Below are 27,101 nucleotides of genomic sequence, written 5' to 3'. Positions count from 1 at the left end.
AATAGCTTCCCACGTCCTGCAATCACAAACATTTATTAAGTTTGTACAGACATGCACTGAGAAATGCTCTCCATATTTGCACATGCCCACTTGCATGTTCAAACATGAAAAAACGCTGCAAGAGGCGCTAAATATATACTCATACTGTATAGCACTGATTCTCTCTGGGAGTTATCTTGTAATGAATCATATCAGAGTGTCAGTGACTCATTTCAGAATTGTGATTCTTCAGATTTACATCCACTCCTACCTTGTTCTCTGTTCATTGTTGTTCGGTTGTATCCTGAGATGTTTGATCTGTTTGGCTTGATTTTACTTCATGTGTTTGTGCTTTTAAGACTTGATGCAGGATATGTGTGAAGCTGCTCATGTTTTTTAGAGGGCGACTAAGGTCATGATGCACGGTTAACACAGGCTAATTTATTCCTCCTTAAGGTGATGGACAAGGTAACAGGCAGGAGCCAGCGAGGAAGAATTTTCCATTAATGAAGCCTTCTTGTGTGAATGTGAACACAGATGTCTAAAAATATGAAACACTGATTTGTGTACATTTTAAGTCACACTAAAATCAGATTAATACAAAGAATGCTCATGAAAAGTGGAAGCTGTCGGTAGAAAAGGCAGTCTGACCTCGTTGGCTTTCACTTGGAGTCCTGTGAACAGTGTTTGTATGTTGAAGTGTGTGTGTCAGAAATCAGCTGAGCCTTCTGAGAGTTGTCCATCTGTGAAGTGGCATCTGTAGAGCAGAGGGGGATTATGGGAGAAGACGGAGAGGGAGAGTGAAGGCCATGGGTCAGCAGTGCCTCCTTCTCCCTGAAGCTATTTTATGCATGCAGCCTGCAGGCTCCTGTTCTCTCCAAACACGAGTATCTTACTCAGAGGTCGTAGCTGCAGTTAACTAAAAATCTAAAATGAAACCAGCTCATCAACCGATCACCAGCACATTATCGGTATATGAACTAAACAGACATGGCAGATCTTCTACAAGCAGCTGCTAACTTGTCTGTGTTGTATTCCTCAGCAGTTCTTGTGCTGGATCAGCGGCTGATATATTTTCAGAAATATTGTGAATAAGTGCTGCTGCTCTGTTCACAGTCTGTTGTTGTTATTTCAAAATAAAACAACAGCTTCAAATGATTCAACCGTCTGAACTCCAAGCTGTTTCCTTATGTTTTTGCTTCTGTCACATTTTTCCTTAATATAGGGTGATTTGTCACTGCAATATGAAATCCTTCACTTCTATGGAAACAGTTACAGCTTGGCTCAAAGGAGAGAGAACTCAGCATTATATGGGTTGTGATGGCAGAAATCACAGAGAAAAGCGGAACACAAATGTTGCTTTTTTGGTAAATTAAGTGAAAGAACCAAAGGAATCGACATGTCCAACATTTTTGAAAGTGTCCACAGGTGTTTCCAACTCTGGAAAATTGGTGACTCTACAAGCCATAGATATTTTACTAACTACATTTATAGTTTGTTTCCATACTTATCTTCTCTTTATGGCTGAAAATTAATGTGCCATGGTTTTTAAAATGCTATACAGAGGAGAAAGTTGTTGGAAGATGCTTTCAGCATGGTGAAACATCGTCCTGGAAATGTCTCTTTTTGGTCACATGTGAGCACTTGGAAAAAAGCTGTTCACGTTAATTTCATTTTTTTTCATTTCTGCAAAACATAATCAGAGATTCAACTTTTGCTTTCACTCTTTTTATGACTTGTCATTCTGTCATCCTGCAGAGAAGACATTTCTGAGTCCTTCTTCTAGCCATGTTTGTTCTGTTTCCATTGAGGTGCAGGATTATATATTGCAGTAAAAAAAAGAAAATGTGCCAGAGCAACTGCTTGAATTTCAGGGGTGGTAAAGAGAATTACGTTATGAATTGGAGCCTGAAAGTGTGCAGATCTTTGTCTGACCTGAACTTGCAGTTGTTTCAGTCATGTAGGGGAAAGTGTTGCTCATTCAACCACATAGGTTGAGTTTAGTCAGCTTCCAGTCATAACTTCCTCTGACAGATTCCTCGCAACTGCATTTGGAAAGGAAAAAAAACTCCATTCCAACTAACAGTGACACAACATTTCATTTCAAACAGCAGGTATCGGTTTCCTGTGAAACGCCGTCCTCTGCACAGGAAGTGATGCATTTTCAGTTTGAGTTTATCACACTGGCTAAAGGGATTCCTGCGCATGATCACTTTCTAACTGAAAGCGAGGTCAGATGGTTTTGAGATGTAGATTTTATGGTAGCGCCTCCCCCTCTTCTACTTCCCTGGCTCCTCTCCTCCCTCCTCTCCCGTCTCGTCTCAGCAGTCTGGGCCCCTCAGAGCCTCATTGTTGGTCTCCACAGTAACCTTTGTTGGATTACCCAAGCCTGGACTGCATTAGCAGCACAATGCTGAGCCTCTGCTAGTCTTCACTACTTTCTGCAGTCTTCTCCTTCCCCCTCTCAGCCAGTTTTATATCCTTTACCTTCCTCATGTGTGTGCATCTTTCTTGATTTTGATGAGCTCTCCTGCTCTGCCTGTCGAGTTCTGGGCTACTTTTAATATCCCAGTTAATAAACTTTATACAACAAACTCAGCCTCAGACAGAAGGTGAGTACACTGTAAAAGAAAAAAAAAATCTGTAAAACATAAAAAACAGGAAAAATCTTACCATAAGGTGCCATCTAAAATACATTACAAGACAATGGAATACTGTCACATTTAAACACTATAGAAACTGTGTAAATAGCAGCAGATGACTGTACAAAAACAGTGAAACAGTGGGATTTTATGGTTACACATTGTAAAAGAAAAAAGCAGATTAAAAATACAGATTTTTGACTTCATACGCAATTTTGGCCTATTTTTTCAATCATGTGTGTAATAATGCAGTTTTTCTGAGATTGTACTCAGTATTATCTGTATTTTAACAGTTAATAAAACAGTTTAAGAATTATTTACCACTTTAATATACTTCTTTTCCTCAATCAACAGCAAATATCTGTAAAATAGCAATAGTTTTGCTGATTTAAATGCCGTAAAAAAAAATGGGTAATTTGAGGTCAAACGTTGTGAAAGAAGAAATTATGTGGAAAAACAGATTTTTTATGTAAACATTATGTACAATTTAGCATGTATTTTTTGAAAAGAAACATGTAAATTGCTATTTTTTCTGTGATGTATACTAGATAGTAGGTGTAATTTACCGAAGAAAATCTGTAATTATTCACCATTTTTCAATCCTTAATAGCAGATTTTTTTAATCTTTTAATTAACAATATCAATATTTGTGGCAGTAGGACTAGTTTGATGTACATTCTCAGTGATTGAACTACCATGATTTAAAATGCGGATATTATTTCCAATTTTTGCCCAATTTTTAACCTGTATTTGAACATTTTTCCTCTATGATTTTACTAGTTTTGATATTCAGTTTAATAAATCAGGAAATTGTTCAAAAAAAGTCCCAGTTTAAAGCCGTTACGGCACTTCTTTTTTTTTTTCTTTTTTGTGGATGTGGTGGAATGACTCCCTCATATGCAACATATTCATAAAGGTAATGTTGATGATGAATATTTTTGGGGTGGGGGTAGTAGACAATGGTGCAGTTCCAGTCAGCATTGTTGCCCCTGACAATTACACAGACCTGACGGGAGGAGGGTGTAGATGTACAAATGTGTGCGTGTGCGCAGACAATCTCAGACAGCGACCGAGACGAAGGCTGAGAGATGGGGGAGCCCAAGACAAAGAAACGAGTCAGCAAACTGTCAAAGATTGATCACACTGTGGTGCAAGAAATCAGGCCAGAGAGAGAGAGGGAGGCGACACACACACACACACGTGCATACTCATGCACATCGCTGCCCGGTCGTGAAGGCATTTATTTACCATGTGCACACACACATCCACATTGTCCTTCTCTCTCACGCAGTAAAAGTAAATATTGACGATCCTAACAGGACATGCAGTGAAGAATGTGTCGTCTCTCTCTCTCTCCAGTGGGGGATTATGGGAAAGGAGACAAAGGGAATGAATGAGTGGGGTATGTGGGGGGGTAGTGGGGGTGGTGAGGAGGTGAGGAGGTGGGGGGTACATGGCCCACATACTGGGGAAAAGCAAATTCAAACAGGATTGATAAGAGAGAAATCCGTGAGAGAGGAGGAGAATGAGCCGACACCTGTTTGTTCACCAACAGGTTGCAGGTGTTACCGCCTGTAGGGGGAGCTGTGACCACAGATTAACCTCAGCTGTTGCTGTTCCATGCACATTGAAACCGAACTGATATCCTTGAATGCACGAGACAAATGAAAATAATACATTTATGGGCTTACGGTTGTGACACATGCTTCAGCAGTCAAATAGTTTTGAGAGCAACAGTTTCCACCGTGTGTTGTTAATGGCTGCCGTGTTGTCTCTGAGTTTGTGCACGTCATTGCACTTTTCAGTAACATAGAATAAAACTCTCCAGCCGGACTCGAACTAGGGGCCTGAGTGATGGCTGTTTTCACCTGAAATGGATGAAAATCAAGGAGAAAGGGTTGCAGTTTTTAATAAAAAACACGCAATAACCTGTTTAATTTCAGTTCAAACTGATCATTTCAATGGCCAGTTTTTAATAAAGACCAGGAGATAAGAGGGTTATATTGAATTTAATCACACGAGATGCCCCAGTAATGTTGCTAAGGTGAACACAACAATGAAAAACACACAAACAAACGCGTTTACATAAATAAATAAAGCAGCACACATCCACTTTGTTAATGTAACCAGACTTTGTGTTTTTGTTATGTGCTTTGAAGGAGGTTTGCATCTGTTGTTTCTCATTCTTCCAAAAAATGTCATTTTGCTGTTGTTGATATGATATGACCATTGCAGTTCCACATTGTTACAGTTCTATCAAAAATCATAAAACACAGACAAGTTAGCTGCTGTTTTTAGATGACCTTCATGTTTGTTGTTCAGCTGCAAACTGCTGTTTTAAAAGTTTACATTCCACTTTCTGGTGCAAAATGTAGGCAAATAAATCACTGGACCTATTTGCATGGTGTCCGTTAGGTTGGAGGCAACTTTACGTAAATATTTAGTAAAGTAAGTCCTTCCTGCTGCCTCCAAAAATAACGGAATAATCCTGGAAGGCTGCTTTTGTAGAGCTTTTCTTTGTGTGAAAGAAACACCGCCAGTTGTCCGAACAATGAAAATGTTACTGATTGAGAGCGTATCCACCCACCAACTGAGAAATCAACCTCGACAGTACAAACCTACATTGACATTTAGGTGAATATAAATGTAGAGCCTGTAGTGAAGGTAAAAAAAGTATGTTAAATGTTGCATGCATGAATCGTACAGCATCCACATGAAGCAAATTAGATTGTGTTGTTCTTTACGCTTGATATTCGTCAATGTTAGACGATAGCCATAAGGAGCAATGACCTTACAGATCTGGTGTCAGTTCTTTTCATCCTCCAAACATCCACACAACTTCATAATTAACTTTTTGCAACCTACAAATTCTGCTAATGAAGTCTGCCCTTCTTTGTTCACCAAACGCAGCTGGGATTTAAAATGTGGTGTGATTTTGTGACACAAGTTCGAACTTGTCTGTCACTTTATGTCACGCCAACCTATTTTCTCCTCGAGCAAAGCAAGTCTGCTTGTGTGCGAGAAACGTAGGAGTGTGTTAGGCTGTGGGTGTGTGTGACAATATGTGTGTGAGAATGTGTGGGAGTGTATTATTGTCTGGCGTCTAAATCAGTCCAGCTGATGTCCATCTGTGCCTGGGGGAATAGGAGGAGCCAAGGCTGGGAGGGATGGAGGTGGTGTGTGAGACAAAGCTGGGGTGGTGGGGGGTGGTGGTGATGTGGTGGGGAGGAGGGAGGGTTTGAGGTCGCACGGGGTCAAGAGACTGGGGTTTCATTCAGGTTCTCCACCCCCAGGCAGGGACGGGATCTTTGTTTTTTAAAATGTCTCAGGCCTTTCTCCTTCATCGCTGGTTTCTGTCTAGTATATCTTCTCATACATCCTTCTCTTCTGATTTAAGATTTTGAAGGATTAAAGATCCCTAAAGGTAATTCTAGATAATATAGGTATGTAGCCTTAGTACACTATTAAGAATGTGTATTTGGTATTAGTTGTAGAAGTCGCTGCTGCTTCAGAAAACATGGGAATCTGTTATATTCATTTCAAGCTCTGTGTTTTTATTCTGGCATAAATTATTAGTGATATTATTCTTATTAATTATTTGATTCAATTTGAGTAGCTTTGAATGACTCACAATTATAAAAGATACTTATTCATCTCATACTGGACCTTTAAGCAGCTCCTCCACCATCATGGAAGATCTCCCAATTACTCAAATGCACCTCCAGGAGAGAGGAGGCTTTAAAAGAGGCATAGAGGGAAGAAATGCAGGTGTATCCGATGTGGAAATCAGGTGGTGTGACATGGAAATACTTCATCATTGTTGGTTTGATTTGGCAGGACTTCGCCATCCACCTCTTTTTCATAAGGAACTGAGCTGTGACATGAACAGAAAAAATATGTAACCAAGTACAGTATAAATACCCCTGTTCAAAGGTGTAGCTAGTAAAAATGTTAGACTGTACTGTGTCTTTCGCCTACTGTATTAGCTTTTACTGAACATATGGAGAGCTGAGCTTGCGGCAACAGTTTTGTTCCTCATTCGGCAGCAGAGCAACGACCGCAGGAACACCACCAGATTAGACAGATCAGATACACCCTGTCTTTCAATACGTATTGCCATCTTTTAATAGGCTTCATAAATACAGTCGACCATGAAGACCAGCGTGACGTGCAACTGTCCTCATAATGTTTCACAAGTTGATCAATCTACATTGATCTGCTAAGTTTCAGAAAGTTAGACGTCAAAACAAAGCGGCGAATGAGTATGTCTGGATTTAGATTTCTGATGTCGTTATTTAAACATCAGTTCCAAGCAGTTAAGTTTCTTTTTGGTCAGACTGAAAACAAACAAAAAATAACTTGTGTAAAAATCCACGTTTTTTTTGGAAAACTGCAGGGAGATCACACGTAATGCTCAGACATACGGGGTCCTTCGTTTACAGCGTCTTTGACTTACGGCATTTTATGGTTACGTCGAAACTAGCTACGTGGAACTAGTTGGCGAGAGGAGCGGATATGTGAATACGTTGTTGCAGGTTCTACGCCACCTTGGATTGTGCTACATTGACTAACTTTTTGCTCTTCATTGTGGCACCCAAGCATAAGACAGACTCTTCTGATGGCAGTGGTTCCAAGAAAAGGAAAGCCATCTCCATGGAAGTGAAATTAGATATAACAAAACGCTCAGAACAGGGCGAGTTGTAAAAACAGTGCAACATATTGTAGTGACCCTCTGTGATGAATGAGTGAGACTTCATGCATGAAAGTTGTTGGTATTCACAACTTTTCAGAAGAACTGATCAATATCGTCATGCACGTAACGGCTTTGTTTATAGTTTCGCCGGTGCTCTGACTTACGGCGAAATCAACTTAGGTCGATCCATTGGAACAGAACTCCAACATAAGTGGATGACTCCCTGTACACTGTTCTGTCCTCTATCTCTCATAATTATGTGGGTGGAGAGTGCAAAGTAGCTATGGCCCACAGAGACCCAACAGACTCATTATTAGAAGATACAGGAGGAAGAACAGGACCAGTTCAGTGCCATTTTTCTTATGGGTCCATACTTGAAAAGTAGATTTGCTGTCTTTAAACCACCTGACACTGTAGAAACATCCTCAATCCTCAAAGTCACTCCTCTGGCTTTCCAGCTGCGTATTTGCACTGTGTGATGGAAACTACATTATCTGTACACTAATAGTGCATTTATGCTACATTGACAAGTAAATATTTCCCTCAGAAATCAAAAGTCACTGTGATAACTGACATACTGAGGTTAATGAAGGTGTGTGAAACGCTGTGTGTGTCGTCAGCGCATCAGTGGGGCAGCCGGAAAGTGTGTTAATATGAGCTACGTGCAGCTTATCCAGGATCAGACCTGACTCAACACTCCCCTGTCGCTTCCTTACCTCAAACCGTAAAGCCCTCCATGCCAACACAGCAGCCTATTAAATATTAATAGAGCCGGTGACAGGTGGTGAGCGATTAGTGTGTGTTTGTGTGATCGGTGTCGTCGTCACTCATTGACTCCATCTAAAAGAGGTGCTTCCCCTCCGTCATCAGCAGGCCAGCTATTTCTACCAGCACCTCGCTTGTTGTCATAAATAAATGTTGGTGACAAGTTTAAGATCTTAAACTACTTTGAGTGCATGTGACAGCAGAGCTCTCTTATCACGGAGCGAGGCTGATCTGCTCAACGTCGATGGAAATTTGATGTGATTAAGACGAGGTAGTCGACGTGGGTTCGTTGTACTTGGTTGTGAGGTCGCCGGGAGCTCCAGTCCCGTGTGATGAAACCAGAAAAAGTGTTGCTCGTTAAGGTTTAGTGATTGAAATAGTGTGATATTGATCCGTACAAGCGCCTTATTTAAGAGGCAGTGATGGCTTTTCAGAATAAATTTATAACACACATATTTAGAGAGGGCTGCACAGGGAAGTAGTGGTTAACACTTTTGCCGTGCAGAAAGAAGACCCCCGGTTCAAATCCCGGCCTGAGCCCGGGATCTTTCTGCATGGAGTTTGCATGTTCTTCCTGAGCATGCGTGGGTTTTCTCCGGGTACTCCGGCTTCCTCCCACAGTCAAAAAATATGCTGAGGTTAAATGGTTACTCTAAATTGCCCGTAGGTGTGATTGTGTTTGTTTGTCTGTATCTGTAGCCCTGTGACAGACTGGTGACCTGTCCAGGGTGTCCAGGGCGCGACCCTAGTGAGGATACAGCAGTTTATAGAGGATGGATGGACATACACACGTGGACAAAATTGTTGGTACCCCTCAGTTAAAGAAGGAAAAACCCACAATTCTCACTGAAATCACTTGAAACTCACAAAAGTAACAATAAATAAAAATTTATTGAAAATTAAATAATCAAAAACAGCCATCACTTTTGAATTGTTGATTAACATAATTATTTAAAAAAACAAACTAATGAAACAGGCCTGGACAAAAATGATGGTACCTCTATAAAAGATTGAAAACTATTTGACCAGAGTGACATGATTAACTCAGGTGTGTCATTTAATTGACATCACAGGTGTTTCCAAACTCATAATCAGTCAGTCTGCCTATTTAAAGGGAGACAAGTAGTCACCCTGCTGTTTGGTGAAAAGGTGTGTACCACACTGAACATGGACAACAGAAAGCGAAGGAGAGAATTGTCCCAGGACATCCGAAAAAAATTATAGACAAACATCTTAAAGGTAAAGGCTATAAGACCATCTCCAAACAGCTTGAAGTTCCTGTGACAACAGTGGCTCATATTATTCAGAAGCTCAAGACCCACGGGACAGTAGCCAACCTCCCTGGACGTGGCTGCAAGAGGAAAATTGATGACAAATTGAAGAGACGGATCGTTGGAATTGTATCCAAAGAGCCCAGAGCAACCTCCAAAGAAATTAAAGGTGAACTCCAAGGCCAAGGTACATCAGTGTCAGATCGCACCATTCGTCGTTGTTTGAGCCAAAGTGGACTTCATGGGAGACGACCAAGGAGGACACCACTGCTGAAAAAAACTCACAAAAAAGCGAGACTGGAATTTGCAAAAATGCATGTTGACAAGCCACAAAGCTTCTGGGAGAATGTCCTTTGGACAGATGAGACCAAACTGGAGCTTTTTGGTAAGGCACATCAACTCTATGTTCATAGACTCAAAAACCAAGCAAACGAAGAAAAGAACACTGTCCCTACGGTGAAACATGGAGGAGGCTCAGTAATGTTTTGGGGCTGCTTTGCTGCATCTGGCACAGGGTGTCTTGAAAGTGTGCAAGGTACGATGAAATCTGAAGACTATCAAGGCATTCTGGAGAGAAATGTGCTGCCTAGTGTCAGAAAGCTTGGTCTCAGTCGCAGGTCATGGGTCTTCCAACAGGACAACGATCCAAAACACACAGCCAAAAACACCCAAGAATGGCTGAGAGAAAAGCGTTGGACTATTCTAAAGTGGCCTTCTATGAGCCCAGATCTGAATCCCATTGAACATATGTGGAAGGAGCTGAAACATGCCATTTGGAGAAGACACCCATCAAACCTGAGACAACTGGAGCTGTTTGCTCATGAGGAGTGGGCCAAAATACCTGTTGACAGCTGCAGAACGCTCATTGACAAATACAGAAATCGTTTAATTGCAGTGATTGCCTCAAAAGGTTGTGCAACAAAATATTAAGTTATGGGTACCATCATTTTTGTCCAGCCCTATTTCATTAGTTTGTTTTTTTAAATAATTATGTTAATCAACAATTCAAAAGTGATGGCTGATTTTGATTATTTAATTTTCAATAAATTTTTATTTATTGTTACTTTTGTGAGTTTCAAGTGATTTCAGTGAGAATTGTGGGTTTTTCCTTCTTTAACTGAGGGGTACCAACAATTTTGTCCACGTGTGTATTTAGAGAGGTGAAACCCTGCCCCTTCCAGTGTGATCCCTTTGACATTATCTTAAAAAAAGATATGGACAGCAATCAACAGAGGTGTTTTTTGCTTCGGTCACATTTTCCTTCACTGTCGATTCATTTTTTCACTGCATTACGAAGTCCTACTCTGTGGAAACAGCACAACCATGACGAGAACGAGAGAGAACTCGGAAATGTCTTCTGTTTAGTATGGTAAATTTGTGAGGCCATAATTAAGAAAAATGAAAAAGGGCATTTCTTTCTTTATTTTAGAAACACTGAAAGAACCTGGACTCAACATGTACAGGTGTCCCCAATACTGCAAAACAATGGGAGGTGCCACATTTTATAGATATATATAAACTTTTTCATCCAGCTGAATGTATCTTCCCTTTGTACCGTTTTTGAGCCATGCTGTTTTTGTTTCATTGTTTTTTATTTTTCCTCTCAATCTCTCTTGTCTCCTCTCTGCTCTGTGAAAACGCTGCCTGCAGTTCAACCTAAAAATCGAAAAGTTTTGTCTGCTGGTCACAGCTGACTCAGAGTTTTGAGGGTTTTTTTGCAGGATCTGATCCAGACTGTTGTTTTTTTGGCGAGCATATGAATCAGACATGTAGAAAAAAGTGGTTTTAATGAGAGTATCAAGTTTTTAGGTTTAGATTTGGATAATTTTTCCCACACGATCACACATTCATGATTAGTTAAGACCATCTGGGAAAAAAATCTGATGCATCTTTCAATTTTTATAGTGTCATTATCTATCTATCTATCTATCTATCTATCTATCTATCTATCTATCTATCTATCTATCTATCTATCTATCTATCTATCTATCTATCTATCTATCTATCTATCTATCTATCTATCTATCTATCTATCTATCTGAGTTCACAGCCTTCTATTATCTGTGATTCTACCCAATCATGTAAGTTCACAGTTCTTCTCTTCACATTTTTCATCTTGTTTTTACTTGAAACGTGTGAGCTAACACGCCCTCATTCATAAATCCCAGTGACTCATCTACTCATGTGTTGTCGTGTGTCGCTGAGCGGCTGTAAGTAAAAGCTGCTTACAGCGCTGACTGAAAACAGCAGCAACAGGAAACAGCAAATCACGCCTGCCCTCCTGTCAGGCCTCCGTGGGTTTGTTTTGGTGATAAGAGGAGCTCAGTTCTGCCCCTTCGATAGCTCAGTTGGTAGAGCGGAGGACTGTAGTGGGAAGTTCAGGCATCCTTAGGTCGCTGGTTCGACTCCGGCTCGAAGGAGGTGCTGTTTTGTTTGCTCAGCAGGTTAATAATTCACCTACAAGGCAGCACCCATGCATTCCTTTTGAAGCTCCTCTCCAGTTTAAGTTAATAAGGGCTTCAATGCTGCCTCCAGGCGTCCTCGGCGTTTTATTTGCTCCACCACACGGTAAAGACTCCACACATATCTCATCTCATGTGTGTGCCTCTAAGTGGAGTTTGTAATGGACTAACCTGTCACTGACCCCCAGCTGAACGGCTGTTTGCTGTCACCCGACTTCAATAAAACCACATATAGAAGCTCTCACAGACCACCTTATTGCTGTTTTTTTTCCTCACTACCCACATGCACATTTTTACCTCTGAGAATAAAACACTGATTTATTAACAGATGAGAAAATCTGCATTCTGCACAGTCCATTAAAACCACCTTTCTGAATCTGTACGTGTGATACGTGAGCTTCAAGCAGTTAGAGATGATGATGATGATTATGGGCTTTGTGACGAGGCAGGTAATCCCCAGCAAGCAGCTGTGTGACGTCCATCTCTCTGAGCTCACTGAGCAGATGGAAACTCCGTGGATTAGCTCACATAAACACAGACACAGCACGGGAGAGTCATTCATTCAGCCCTCAAACAAAGTTGTGAGACAAGGAAGGAAGCGGGAGAAGCAGATTTTTGCCTCTTTTTTATAAACTAGATAAACAATCGAGAAGATCCTTAATTGGTCAGCTGCTTTTCTTGTCGCTGTGTGAATTTGGGTGCTTTGAACTGTGTGAAAATGACTGTCATCAGGTTTCCTGAGTGAGTATTTGTGCTGGTGTTCTCCAACATCTTATATTCGAGCAGCATTGATGTTTGAGTAGTTTCGTCTAAATCTAAAATGTCTGATACCGGCTTCCTGAACGTTTTCTGATTACTTTTTATGACAGTAAACTTATTATCTAACATTTGTGAACAAAACATTTGGAAAACACTGACATTTCCACTATTTTCTGCCATTTTAGGGACCAAACAACTAATGAATTAACTGAGAAAACAATTTGTGTCAGCCCTACTGTGGATTAATCAGTGTGTGACTTCTCCTGCAGTGTGCCCACCGTCCCAGTGAAGAACCTCAATGGATCCAGCCCTGTTCACCCTGCACTGGCCGGTAAGAAGTCACTAGTTCAAAGCTAACACCAAGCACAGACAAGACAAAGCAGACGGTTTGAAACCAGAGACGGTTTTCTCGGCCGCTCAGTCTCTCTCTGCTGCGTTTCAGGGATCACGGGAATCCTGATGAGTGCCGCCGCTCTGCCCGTCTGTCTGACCAGGCCTCCGAAGCTCGTGCTGCATCCTCCACCTGTCAGCAAGAGCGACATCAAACCGGTGCCAGGCTTCGGCCACTGCTGCAGAAAGACCACCAAGAAGCAGGCTCGCAAGGGTAACTTTGAGATCACGGACGTCAAACTTTTCTCAGCCTCAGGAAGTTAGTCAGTGAAAGAACCCATATTCTTGTCTTTGGTTTCCCCCTTTCCTTTAATGTGTTATGAGGCTGATTTTGGGCTCATTTTTCACTACAATATAAAGTCCTGTACTTGTTTGGACATAGCACAACCATGAAGAAGGAGAGAGAACTCAACAAAGTAAAGAAAAAACAAAACTGCTTTCTAGTAAAAAAAAAACACCCAAAAAATAAATAAACCTCAGTTTAGCATATCCATTTTCCATTCTTTCATCCTCATATCTTCTTTCTGTGTGCAGGTAAAACTCCAGAGGAGGTGGTAAAGAAGTATCTGCAGAAAGTGAAAAGTCCACCAGAGGAGGTACGACCAGTCTGTGTGTCTTTTACACAATAATGGCAAAGATTAAGCAGAATAAGCTTTTCATATTCCATTTCTGTGTTTCTCAGGACTGTACCATCTGTATGGAGCCACTGGGGGGTCCGTCTGGATATAAGGGCCCAGGGGTGGGGCCTGTTTCCAGGGCGGAATCCGTCGGACGACTAGCACAGTGTGGACACCAGTACCATTTCCAGTGTCTGGTGGCCATGTACAATAATGGCAACAAGGACGGCAGGTGAGTCAGAAACAGGCTCTTCTTCTTCTTCTTCTTTGTCCCATACGCTAGAAGAACATCAGCTCCATCTTCCTCCTCTCCTCTCAGTCTTCAGTGTCCCACCTGTAAAACCATCTACGGCGTGAAGACGGGCAACCAGCCGGCGGGGAAGATGGAGTACCACGTCATCCCTCACTCTCTACCAGGACACCCCGACTGCAAAACCATACGCATCATCTACAACATCCCACCAGGCATTCAGGTATCCCATCTCAGTATTATTCTTTATTTTTTAGGGTTAGAAAACAGGGCCAGAAACACATCGATACTGGAGTCAGTCAACAGCCACAACATGATTGTCTTTGTCCAGAAGTGCAGCTGCAACAACTGCTTGAATAATTGATTAACTGTCAAAAACCGCCACTGATTGCACTTTCTTAAAGGTGTATATTTATTGCTTTCTTTTTGACTAGATGACAATAAGCTTAGTATCTTCAACAAAACAAGGCATTTGCGGAAACGATGTTATTTACTATTTTGCAGACAAAACAACTCATTGATTATTGGCGAATAGAATCAACAGTGCTCACTGACAGTAGTGTTTATTCCAACAAGGAATGTCCCAGTCAAGTTTTTTTTTCAGTTATTTAATATTTAGTATCTGCAACTAAGAAGTCCCAGTCCCAATGGCTTCATGACAGTTTAGCAAGCAACAGGCCACCATGACAAAGACTTCAGTGCTGCTTAGTGACCTCCAGCCAGAGCTCGTGTACAGTCAATATTTCTGGATTCAACATCATGTGACAGAGCTGCTTTTTTAATACAAATGATGTGTGTTATGAATTAACTATGAAGATTATTTAAAATTAGGATCCCTAACATGCTACCAAAAACTGTGCTCTCCCTTTACGATACCTGTGGGACAGCAGATGTAAACAAAGGATTGGACTAAGGCCCACATACCGATCTTTGAGACTGGAGCAGAACATCCCTGCTTGTGGATAATTTCTTCATTTATTACGTTTTTTTGTGCTTTCTTTCCTCGTGACAGTAAACTGAATATCATTGGGTTGTGTGCAAAACAAGATATTTGTCATATTGAGCTTTATTAAAGTATTTTTCACCATTTTAAAGGACAAACAACAAATCCAATAATCAATGACTGAAAATAATCGCTGCAGCCCATCTATTGTAACGTGTTGTGAACGCTCGCTAATCCTCTTCCTGTCATTTCAGGGACCAGAGCATCCGAACCCAGGGAAGCCCTTCACTGCCAGAGGCTTTCCCCGACACTGCTACCTCCCAGACAGCGAGAAAGGACGCAAGGTGAGCACAGGCTGCCTTCCTGTTACACACATCTCCTTTGTAAGACACATTCCCTTGTAAACTAACCTGTTTTTCTTACCAACCTCGCCGTCAGGTACTCAGACTGCTCCTGGTAGCGTGGGACCGCCGGTTGATCTTCTCAGTTGGTACTTCGAGCACTACAGGAGAGTCCGACACCGTCATCTGGAACGAGGTAACTTCAGACTGACTAGTATGGTAAATTTTCCATCATCGCATTTGAAGTATCACTTTAGAAACGACTGATGGAAAGAGCAAAATTCAGAGAAACTTTTTGTGCTTGCCTCAAGAGGTTTGAGAAAAAGACTTGATGATGATCTTTTTGTGAATAAATTGTGGTTCAGCTTCTTCTGCTTCTACAGACTCTGGAACATGACTGAAGCCAGCTGACATGAAATCATTAGTCATGAAATGCTCATTTTAAAAAAAGTCCTCATGAGCTTTGTTTTGTTAACTTATTATTATTTTGTTTTTTTGACGAGAGGCAAACAATTGCTTTAGTTTTTGGCCTTGTCCTGTCTGTTTATTGCAGCCGATAGCGCATGTATTTTTCATCCTGCCGCATTTTTCTTCACTTTGTATTCATTTTTCATTGTAAGATAAAGTCCTGCACCTCTATGGAAACAGAGCAATCATGAAATGGCCTCCCATTAGTGCGAAGGAGTCCAGAATTTTTTTATTTTTTTTACGGGATCTTGTTTGATTGGACATTTTATTTTGGAGACATTTTAATGAGACATGTAGATTAAACGGATTTTGATTAAATATCACAATGTCAAGCTTACATTTTTAATGAAATTACAAGTCACAGATTAGTAGTTCAAGGCCATAGAAAAGTAGAAAATCTGATGATTCTTTCTGTTTTTACTGTTTCTGGCTCCGATATATGGTGTAATTTTAGCGATTTATAAAAGGCTGACGTGACTTTCAAACCGGAGTTTCATGGTCTTAGCGCTAATGGACACTAACCTCATCTGCATTAAAAATGTGTGTTTTAAGTTAGATTATTTTCAATTGCATGTAAACTGAAGACTGAAACTCTTTGGGCTTCTCTCTCAGGTCCATCATAAGACAGAGTTTGGCTCCAACCTGACGGGCCACGGCTTCCCCGACCCCGGACACCTCGACAACGTCCTGGAAGAGCTCCGAGCTCAAGGCATCACGGAGGACGACGGCCTGATGGAAAAGTGAAAGCTACGACCAGCGGAGACGGAGGAGACGCCAGCGAGAGAGCAGCAAAGAGTGGAAGCAGAGGAGCAGGGAAAAAGAGGAGGTCCTGGACTGAGAGACTCTCTGCCAGCACTTAGAGGGACGTTTAGAAGATTTTGTTTTGCAGAGGCAACCACTTACTGAGACGTCATTGCCGGGGTCGCCTGTCAATGCGAGTCTGTCCGCAGTTTTATAAGCATCAACAGAAGTGGGTGGAAGTTTGAGGAAGCAGCAACAGCAGCAGCTCAGAAAGAAAAACCAGAAGACAAAAACAAGGTTTTAGCTAGGTACTAAATGACAACTGTGAGAGTGAATTGGTACTAATACTTAGGACAAAAACAAGTTTACTTTACTGGAAGAAAGAATGATTTAAAAAGGTGGAATAACGTTAGAGCAGTTCATTAAAAACAGGGAGAGAAAGGACAAAGAGGAGAAGAAGTCGGGAGTGATTGGGGGAGGAAACTGGAGAGAGAAGAGCAGAAAGAGAGGAAGATGGTGTATGAATGTAATGTAGGATAGGAGTAGAGTAAAACTAACCTGTATGGTGCTTTCCAGGTACTTGAGCTATCAATAAAAACACAAAGAGTCATGAAAGGAGACAGACAGACAGACTGAGAGCTCGCTTTGTTCAAACCACCTGTTTGTTTGTGGTTGTTGCGCCCTCTTGTGGGTTTTCTGATTAACTACATCAGCCTGCAAGCTGCTGGAAAAAACACGACTATCCCTTTGAGTTATCCACCTGTGTTACTTTTTTATCATCGTTACTATAACCCTCATTTAACGTCATTCCATACTTTACCTCTCGTTGGGTTTTATATGAGCTCTATGTTTATGGCTGTGTGTGAAATGACAAAAGACCAAACCGAGGCCTCGTCTTTCGGGGCCCATTTGGAGTCTTACTGTTGAGCCACTGTGGTACAAGTTAACCTTAGATGCACAGGTACCAGTGTTCTTTATTTGATTTTGTAGGTTTTGATGAAGCCGTTTTCCACTGCAGGAACTTTCTAGAGCGGCGCGAACCTTTGAGTTTGTTCCAACAGCAGGAAGAGGCTGTTTTCATGGGGGAATAAACATACCTCCTCCAGGTACCTCTGAGCAGCCCTGACAGAACTGTTGTGTGGGGCTCGATGCTGATTGATTGAACTCTGAGAGGACAACGAATGCCAATTTTCCGCCTTGTCAATGTCCTCGTCGAGCAGCAGTTTTCACTAGTATCATTGTCAAGACCTCCATTGTTCTGTTTCCCACATAGAACCGCAGTTATTATTTTCGCTGTTTGGACAAACTCAAAGTCGCCGCCGAATGTTTCAGTGGATGGAGGTGCTGTTGGTGTTGGTTTCTCTGCCAGAAATCCCCTCAGACTGAGCAGTGGGTTTAGACAGTTTGGTGGTAAGAGGATGGAGAGGACAAATCCAGAGCAGGAGAAAACACAAACAGAGAAACTCGCACGAAAAAACTGCGAAAAACTGGGACTGATCCAACTTTAAAGGATTATTCTGGTTTATTTTGTAACAATGTGTCTGTTGTGTCTTCACCGTTATTGTGGAAATTCAATGAAATTGAGACACAACTTTGTATATTATGGCCAAAATCTCCCTGATGACTCCAAGTTTGTTTGTAAACTACACAAACCTGTCCTAAATTACTAAAACTTTGTGTCTTATTACAATAAATTATCTACAATGAGTCAAATGGTTTATTAAAATGACAAAAAACTGACCTAAAGGACTCAAAACATGTTGACAGGAATTATTCAAAATGAGTCTAAATTTGTTGTAAATTACTTAAAATTTATGACAAAAACCCGGCCTGAGTGGCTCACAAGTTGTCTAAAATGACAAAAGACTCAGAATTTATTTGAGATGACAGGTTGTCTAAAATGATTTAAAAAAATTATCCAAAATAAGTAAAATGTTTTATTAAAATAACAAAAACATGGCGTAAGTGACTCGAAACATATCTAACAATGCAGGTATTATTCAAAATGAGTCCAAAATGGTTTTAAATTACTTAAAATTTATTGAAATGACAAAAACCTGACCTGAGAGGCTCAAAGGTTGTCTAAAATGAAGCTAAGATTTGTTTGAAATGACCAATATCTGTCCTAAATTACTTGAACCTTTTCTAAATTGATGAAAAAATAATAATCCAAAATGACTCAAACATTATTTGAAATAACTCAAAATTCAGTTGAAATGACACAAGCTTGTCCTAAATTACTCGAAGCTTATCTAAAAGGACAAAGTGAGTCCAAATTGGTTGAAAACGGCTCAGAATGACCTGTTCTAAATCACTTGGAACTTGTCTAAAATTACAAAAATCGATCCAAAAAAGGCAAAATGTAGAAAGGGTCTCCAAATTTGTCCAAAATAACACTTTTTTTTTCTTTTTTGTTAGAGCAAAACGCTAAAGCAATGGTGCATTCCACAGCAACTGGAAAAATTGGATCTTCTGATATCTGACAAGGAAAAAAAGTTGAATAAATTGCATGTAAATACAGTTTCTGTATTTTTAATGTGTCTGAAACCTCTGACAACGCAGGTTTTAAGCCTTTATCACTTCTGTTCTGATGAAGTGCACGTTTGCTCATGAGAATTTAGAAGATTCACATTAGGAGGTCTTTAATTTATCACCACTCGATAAGCAGATCGATGTTCTTCAGTCATCCACTCTCCTGCTCTTACCTCTGCTCCCACCGACTGAAAACCCGCCGCCCAGCCTCTGAGTCGGGTCAGTAAATGATGTTTTATCACCGTGTTTACTACCAACAAGCTCCCAGTCCAGGCTTTACTTTGGTACTCATCCCTCCACTGATGATGATGATGATGATGGTACTCCCTTCTTTATTATGTTCTTCTTTATGAAATGTAGTCACACTTTTGCTTTTTATTAGCATATTTTTGACACTATCATAGAATAAATTGCCTTTTTTCATTTTGTACATTTATGTCTTAATAATTATGCCCTTTTTCATTTGTTACAGTTTGTTTACAAAGACAGTATTATTAAATACCGTGTCTTTAATTTTCTCTGTGTACAGACGTTAAGCTGATTTGCATCGTCTTTTCTTTGGAAAAGGAATTTGATGGTAGACTTTTATCTGAGTGTGAGATGTACTGAACTACAATAGAAAGCCAAACCCTGAGACACTTGCTGTTCTGTTAATCTTTTCTGCACGGAGCCTTTGCGACCTTGGAAGGTTCCACAGAAGTTTTGTAGATGGATATTTTACATCCAGCAAATAAAAAAAATAAAAAAACACCTTGTAAAATGTTTTTAAAATCACAACTTCCTCTTGTGTTGTTGCAGTTTTCTTGCAGAAACTGCCCAAAGAGAAAGTGGAGAAACACTGATTTTGTATGATCAGTTCATCCAATTGATCCTAATTTGTCTTTTTGCTATTAAAAGAATGGCTTTAAATAAAATATCACTAGTTTTATTGCTGTTTCTCTTAAAGTGGGTCTCGACTAAGCTACGATTCAACATTTCTGTTTAAAATGTGCATTTGTTTTTGCCATCACCTTGTCCCATCCTGGCTGGAGGTTCCAAATGTCCGGGGACACCGGCCCTCTATGTCAGCATGTCTGTGAGGAGAGGGTGGGAGTAATGTGACCATGGGTGCTGGTACAGGAGAAACAGAGTATCAGAACATGATAAGCAAAGTGTAAATACTGCAAAAATAATTGCTGGAGTATGAATGATTAATACATGACAATTAAAAAAATAAAGAATGGATGAAACTTGCTTTTTGTGTTGAATTTTTAGTCACCTTTACTTGTAGGGCACATTAGAATTAGTGGAAAAACAAGTTTCTCTCTCAAAGAAAAAATTGAAGTTTACAGATGCACATGAACACACCCCTTCGATAGCTCAGTTGGTAGAGCGGAGGACTGTAGGCGCATATTGCAGAGATCCTTAGGTCGCTGGTTCGAATCCGGCTCGAAGGAGGCTGGTATTTTCACCTCTAAAGATAAAAAGTTTTACGATTAGTTTGATACAATCTCTGCTCTACAAGAATACATATATGCTTATTATACCATTTCACAGTGGTGACTTGTGTATATGCAGCCATGAATGATGCATGACAACAACAAAAACAAATGAATAAAAAAACAAATAAAAAATAATAACTCAAAAGAAACTCAGTTGCCGTTACAAGGATGAGTTTCTATCTAAAATACAACACAAAGAAAGGAGGGGATCTAGGTTTGTATAAAATGATGTTTCTTGTGGTCCTTTCATGAAAAAAAAATGCCGACTTAGGTCCTTGAACGCACCCCTTCACCTGGAGGCCGCTCGTCCGCACACGGGGGGCCAATCGCGTCGCCCAAATCATCTTTTCCCGACCACTCGCGCCACCCGGCCTTTCTTTTGAAAACCACTCACATTGCCTGTTCAGTCTTTTCCAGACAAATCAGAACCGTCCGATCACACCCCCGCCCCCCCCCCCCCCCCGTTCTGTGTTTACGTTCGAGTAAACTGACGGAAAAGTACAAGGCGGCTGAAAGCGACAAAAAAACAAAACAACTGTCCGTTATTTTTTTTTTACCTTAGTTTTCGAGAGATAAGGTAAGCCCGGTATGTCAGCGTCTAAATTCACAGAAAATGTGCATTTTGGTCGCTGCCTGTAAGTAAATGTAAGTAAAGGAACGCTAATACTGTTACCTCTGTGGCATTAACTGTTTTTCTAAACAGAACGGCAAATCGAAGTTTTGCTAGTTTGACCAACTGCCCGGATAATTCGGACAACTATGCTGATGTGTCTTCAATTATATATGTGTTATGCATGCTAACTTACACATCCCTGAAATGTAATTGTGAATTACCCTTTCTTTCTGATGTCGCCATACTGTAATTCGTTGCTGTCATGGATTGCTGATTTGAGATATAAAGAGCTTTCCACTATTGCTGTAGCATATTAGCTATTGTTTTCTTATGAAACTGTAGGCTGCAGAGGTAATACATTGGACTAATTTGGCCATTGCTGCATATCACACATTTTTGATTGCTTGATATTTTGCCTTGTCGGTCTGTTATTTCAGAAAATGGCTTCAAAAAAGACACACAAGGCCATGGATGACAGAGAGTGGCTATCTCGGCTGAGGTCATTTTCCACCACAGGAGTCTGGCCATCAAGTGCTGGGAACAGGCCTGCCCCAAGGCAAAAAAAATATGACACGACCTCTATCATAAGGTAAGACGAGAGACTTACCTTATGACTCGGGGGGTTCAAGGGGATCACACAGATAGCTGTGCACTTGTCCTTTCATGAAAAAAATGGATGCACCCCTAGAGCGGAGGACTGTAGGCGCATATTGCAGAGATCCTTAGGTCGCTGATTCGAATCCGGGTCGAAGGATGTTCTCATTTTCACACATTTCATCACCAGTTCTAAAACACGGCTCTAAATAGACACATATGTCCTTCTTTTAACATTTCACATATATATATATATATGTATCTAATGTGTCCTACCATATATATATATATATATGTATGTATGTATGTATGTATGTATGTATGTATGTATGTATGTATGTATGTATGTATGTTTTCTAGGCTAAATGAATAATCCATGAAAAAATTAGAGAAAGAATGAATGAAACCAGTCGTCGTTACTGGTTTGAATTTCTGACTAATATACATTATACAACATACACGGCTTGTATGTTTAGACGTGTATGTTTGTGATTGTATATGTCTTCTCCTTCGAAAAAAAACGTCTACTGAAGTCTGTAAATGTATCCCTTCGATAGCTCAGTTGGTAGAGCGGAGGACTGTAGGCGTTTATTGCAGAGATCCTTAGGTCGCTGGTTCGAATCCGGCTCGAAGGAGTGTTTTTTTGTGTGCTGGTCGGATTTTTAGCAGCCCTTTCTGGTACAAGACTTCAATTTTTGAATAAATATGACACACAGACACCTGGAACTGGCCACTCGCTCAGTTGACTTTGTTCCTTGAAAAAATAAAGACCGTGAACGTACCCGTCTCCGATCACCCGCTCGTCCGCACAGAGGAGGCCAATCACATCAGCCAAATCATCGTTCTCAGAACCAGTCACGTTCGCCGGCCTTTCTTTTGAAAACCAGTTATATCCGGCTCAAAGGATACACGTATTTCACCACCTCAGAAGTTCCACACGTGCATTAGCAAAGATTAATTTGCTTCTATCATAATCTCACAGCCATGCCTTCTGTATTTTCCCACTGTGAGTGAATGCGGTTCAGAAAACAGAATTTTAATTAAGTTCGTAATAAATTATGAAAGACATATCCGTTTTGCTAGCGGCATGTATCGCTTGACTGTTTTCAAAAGCAAAAACTTATCTTGACATGAAGAAAAGATTAGTTCCCTGACCGGGAATCGAACCCGGGCCGCGGCGGTGAGAGCGCCGAATCCTAACCACTAGACCACCAGGGAAAGATACAGGGGTGACACGTGTATGATTAGAAATCCTTATATTGTACCTTGTTCTATTATTACACCGATTTGACATTATCTGATGTCTAATTTGTAGTAAAGACACCATCACAACTTACTTTCAGGGAAAACTCCAGTTTATTTAAACCATTGCATCGAGTTCAACTTAAACCCCAAATTATTCACAGTCCTGGGATTTTTTATTTGACCAAAAATGTTCTTCATGCTAAAAATTACAGACTGCAAAAGATTATCATCTGTTTAACTGTTTGATATTTTAATAATGGATTTTTAACTTTCTCTGTCTTCTTTATATTTTACGCAATTTACTAAAAATGCTATGTCTTTGCCAGTAATTGCAGTTTTACAGTTTTTCTCAGTCACTTTGGTACATTTCTTGGATCAGAATTGAAATTCTCAAAACTACTTCAATCTTCACATCACTGTGTCACTTGTGGACATCAAAAAAGCAGCTTCTTATTGCTTTGAACATGTTGCAAATGCTTTGGTACATCCATGCAAATGATTCTGTATAATTCTCTGCTGTTTCCTACGTGATCCATTGTTTATGTCATGTTGATCAAAATGTAATGTAATGGGTCTCTGTTGAATAGTCTCACCCCCCACAGCATTTAGGCATTAGCTCATCGCATAAGTCTTTACATGCAAAATGGTTGAACAAGTTGTCATAATATGTAAAGGATATTTCTAGACATTTCTGACTTGGAGAATTGCTTCCAGGTGAATTTTGAATTTCTCTAAGAAATAAAGAGTTAGGGTTTTTTGGAAATTGCTCAAAGATGCAAGAGAAAATATTCGTGATGTGGATGAGGATTTGTGGCCCAACAGACAGAAACATCAGGACGTGTAGGAAGACTGCCCTGGAATTCCTACAGCACTGCATGTCCAGTTTTCCGTGAGGAGATTGTCCTATGTTCATATTTCTACTTTTGTTTTTTTCTTTGTGCTATGCAGCACTGATTTCCTTTCTGCATCACAACGACATGGTCTGTCAACAAATTACAACACAAACAGTGAAAGCGTAAATGTGACTCTTGTCCAGTCTATCTCCCACATACACTAAGGTTTAACTTACAATTTACAATAATTGTCATCAAAACTTTTGATGGCTTTTGCAGGTAATCCATGGTGTTTTGATATTCGTACGAATTGTTTTGAGAAATGCACGTACTGTTTTGTAAATGTCTAGGATAATTTGAGAAATGTATCAAAACGACCGAGAAAATTGTAATAACAAATCTTTAATTAATTAACTCATGAATCAAATAGTTATTTTTTAATCTGCATGACTGGTCTTTTGTTCCTCTTTGTCTTGATCTCCAAGGGGGTATTCCACGAAGCTGGCTAAAACAGGCTGGGCTTACGCCGGTAAGCGTGGCTTGAACAAGCAGCAACTTTAATCTCAGCTGCAAGTAGTTCCACGAACGAGGCTCAGCTGTTTTTCAGAGGGTAGTGTCTACAGATACGGACCCGTACCCATAGCCTGTGGGCTACGGATACGGCACTTTCCATTTGCCAGACAGATACGGACCCGTACGCGAGTCTCGCGAGTCAAGAAGCTGCTAACCACTGCAAACTGTTGAAAGGTAAGCAAAGGTTAAGGTTAGGGTTAGTGTTAGGGTCAGGTTTAGGGTCCGTACCTGTAGTACCAATGCTACGGGTCCGTACCTCCAGCGTCTACCGGGAGTCACGTGACCAGATCTCGCGTATCTGATTGGCAAATGGAAAGTACGGGTCCGTACCTCCAGCAACTACCTTTTCAGAGACGCTTATTCAAGCCAGGCTGATCCAAGCCAGGCTAAGCGCTCGTCCGGGGGAGATAAAAAGCCCAGACGTGTCGATCGTCGAAATGATGATATTATGTCTAAAAACAGAGCGGAGAATTTCTCTTCGGCGGAGCAGAAACTTCTCACGGAGTTGTACGAGGACTACAGGGAGATTATCACAAGAAAAGGCAACACGGTTGCGATAAATAAAGCTCGAGACGCTGCCTGGCAAAGCATTGCCAACCGTTTAAATGCGTGTTTATTTTCTTTTAATGAAGCACTTAGTCTGAGCGTACACACGCACACGTCTGAAAATTTCATTGTCAGAGGGCAAGTTTTTGACACCGATTAGGGATAACCCACAACTGCAGTGGTTGATGACTTTTTTTTCCTCACCCTGAAGTTTGTCACACTACTGTGGCCCAGAGGAGATCAATCTTGATGAAATAAAGCTTTTCAAAACCCATTAAAGACATTTTTTTATGTGTGTATAAACATATATATGCATATATATATATATATATGTGTGTGTGTGTGTGTGTGTGTGTGTGTGTGTGTGTGTGTGTGTATATATGTGTATATATATATATATATATATATATATATATGAGAGAAAGAGGCTACAACATAGCCTGGTTTTGTATAATGTGATGGTGGTTTTCACTTTTTACTCTGGTAGGCCTAATTCATGTTCTTGATTTGACAAATATATATCCACCATAGAATAAAGCAGCAACATAGGTAACACCTAAAACCAAAGTAGGAATACTTTGGAAAAAAGGGGCAACTTCATGTGGAGATGTTTCATCAAACACTCAAACTTTGAATAAAAAAGCAGAAAAAAACATGTAGGCCTATAGAGGAGATGTCATTTTTATTAGAGATGATAGTGCTACTGTGCCCTACATTTAAATAAGGGAGAAGACACAAATGAGCTTGTACACAAAATAGTTATCTCATCATTTGGCATCACCTTTGGATTATCATCTTGATCAGATTGGACCGCTGGTAAAAGGAAGGTATTCTTAATGGAAAACTGTGGCTGTTGAGTCCTGCTTATTTTAAGACAATCTGTGCCTATTCCTGTTACGTGTTGACTGCACTTTGAGGGTGAAAAAAGAAAGAAAATCAGATATTTCCAAGTATTTACCGCAGGTGGATTCGAACCCATGGCGCAATGAAAAGTAAAACCACATTTAATCTATTTAACTACGCTTTAATGACTGAGCCACAGTTGCACACAGTGACAGAATGTGTAGTGTAATATGATATAGTTTGTTTCACGGTTATTCCGACGTTATTTGAAAAAGGTCTCAATGTATGTCTCCGAACAAGAACATCATTGATTACAGATCAAGATGAATTTAATGTGTAACATGCGGTTCACAGGCATCTTTCTGAAGCTCGTCAGAACCTTCTCTGACATGGGGCTAAAGTAAGCTTGACTGTTAGCCTGCCCCGGACCAGGCTTGTCGCTCTGGCTGAGTTACCATGGTTACCAAGCCAGGCTAGCCCTAAGCCTTGTTGGTGGAACAAAAACTCTCACTAAAGTTAGCAAAGCTGACTGAAATAAGCCAGGCTTAGACCTAAGCCAGCTTCATGGAATACCCCCCAGGTCTTTGAGGTTCCTCACATCACACTGGTCTTCAGTTCCTTCACAGATTCTTGATGGGACTCCAGCAGGAGTTTTTCACCACTTTGGTTGCATGTTTCACATCATTATCCAAATATAAGCTCCAGTACTGCCCAAGGAACAGTTTTTCTGCAGACTGTCTGTTTTCCTCAGTTTTAACATCATCTTCTTTCTTTTTAATTTGGAAAAACGTCCCCATCTCATCACAGTGAAGGTGATTATGGGGTTTATTGCTTCTCCTTCCACAAATGTCATGAGCAGAAACTTTCTCTTTGGAGATCAATCTTGTTCAGAGTCTAATTGAGATGTTTCTACTGTTATGGACTTGGAAAACTCACAGCATGGCTCTCAGATCAGGCTCAATCTGCTGCACCTGTGTATTGGGCTCGGCTGTGTGCTTTTACCAATCATCTGGGCGGGGATATAAGGAGGGATCTCCCAACTGCTCAGTTGGTTGGGGGTAGGTGGCCTGGAAGGTTTGACACCATCAGTCGGCCTTATCCTGGGAACCTAATTGTTTTTGTGTCATATCAGTGCACACAACCCATCACTTCCTTGCTTTTGTTTTGGGGAATGTTTTATTTTTAAGGGATTTTAGTTTTTGTTTGGTCAACCACCTTTAGTAGATTTATTGGGGGACAGTGGCATTCAACCACACACTATCCTCTTTTAGACCACAGAACTCGTTTTAGATCTTCTAACCACTACACCACTGTGCAGCCCGGTATAAATAGTCATGTTTAAAAATACAATATGCAAACACTGCAGTTAAATCTGTCAAGAATATGTACAGACTCACAACGTTTATGTATCAAATTCAGGATTTATGGAGATAAATGTGAAAAAAAAAGTTTTGATATCAGATCAGGACAAATTCTAATCACCTCATCATGAAAGTATTTAAATGTCAAATTGCATTATT

The 27,101-nt window shown here is 40.5% G+C and overlaps 1 protein-coding gene and 4 non-coding genes across 5 annotated transcripts in view; 4 read left to right on the top strand and 1 right to left on the bottom strand.

Moving 5' to 3' along the window:
* LOC110967277 (E3 ubiquitin-protein ligase DTX4-like) overlaps window positions 1-20,086 on the top strand; it is a 44,067-nt gene extending 23,981 nt beyond the window's left edge. The window contains 8 exon segments of the mRNA XM_022216832.2: window positions 12,841-12,902; window positions 13,014-13,175; window positions 13,496-13,557; window positions 13,644-13,810; window positions 13,898-14,051; window positions 15,026-15,115; window positions 15,210-15,308; window positions 16,193-20,086. Coding sequence (XP_022072524.2) covers window positions 12,841-12,902; window positions 13,014-13,175; window positions 13,496-13,557; window positions 13,644-13,810; window positions 13,898-14,051; window positions 15,026-15,115; window positions 15,210-15,308; window positions 16,193-16,324 — 928 coding nt within the window. The 3' untranslated portion in view covers window positions 16,325-20,086.
* trnay-gua (transfer RNA tyrosine (anticodon GUA)) lies at window positions 11,684-11,770 on the top strand. Its single transcript is given in 2 exon segments — window positions 11,684-11,720; window positions 11,735-11,770. It is a non-coding gene; the product is annotated as a tRNA-Tyr (tRNA).
* Window positions 20,087-20,201: 115 nt separating the features above from the next.
* On the top strand, window positions 20,202-20,289 carry trnay-gua (transfer RNA tyrosine (anticodon GUA)). The gene is given in 2 exon segments: window positions 20,202-20,238; window positions 20,254-20,289. It is a non-coding gene; the product is annotated as a tRNA-Tyr (tRNA).
* Window positions 20,290-22,088: 1,799 nt separating this feature from the next.
* Window positions 22,089-22,176, top strand: trnay-gua (transfer RNA tyrosine (anticodon GUA)). The gene is given in 2 exon segments: window positions 22,089-22,125; window positions 22,141-22,176. It is a non-coding gene; the product is annotated as a tRNA-Tyr (tRNA).
* A 511-nt stretch (window positions 22,177-22,687) lies between these two features.
* Window positions 22,688-22,759, bottom strand: trnae-cuc (transfer RNA glutamic acid (anticodon CUC)). The gene has a single exon. It is a non-coding gene; the product is annotated as a tRNA-Glu (tRNA).
* Window positions 22,760-27,101: the final 4,342 nt, after the last annotated feature.

Source organism: Acanthochromis polyacanthus, chromosome 3 (genome assembly GCF_021347895.1).
Source record: "Acanthochromis polyacanthus isolate Apoly-LR-REF ecotype Palm Island chromosome 3, KAUST_Apoly_ChrSc, whole genome shotgun sequence".
In the NCBI taxonomy this organism is placed as follows: Eukaryota; Metazoa; Chordata; class Actinopteri; family Pomacentridae; genus Acanthochromis; species Acanthochromis polyacanthus.
Note: the sequence above shows the minus strand (reverse complement) of the source record. Positions and strands in the feature narration are given on the sequence as shown.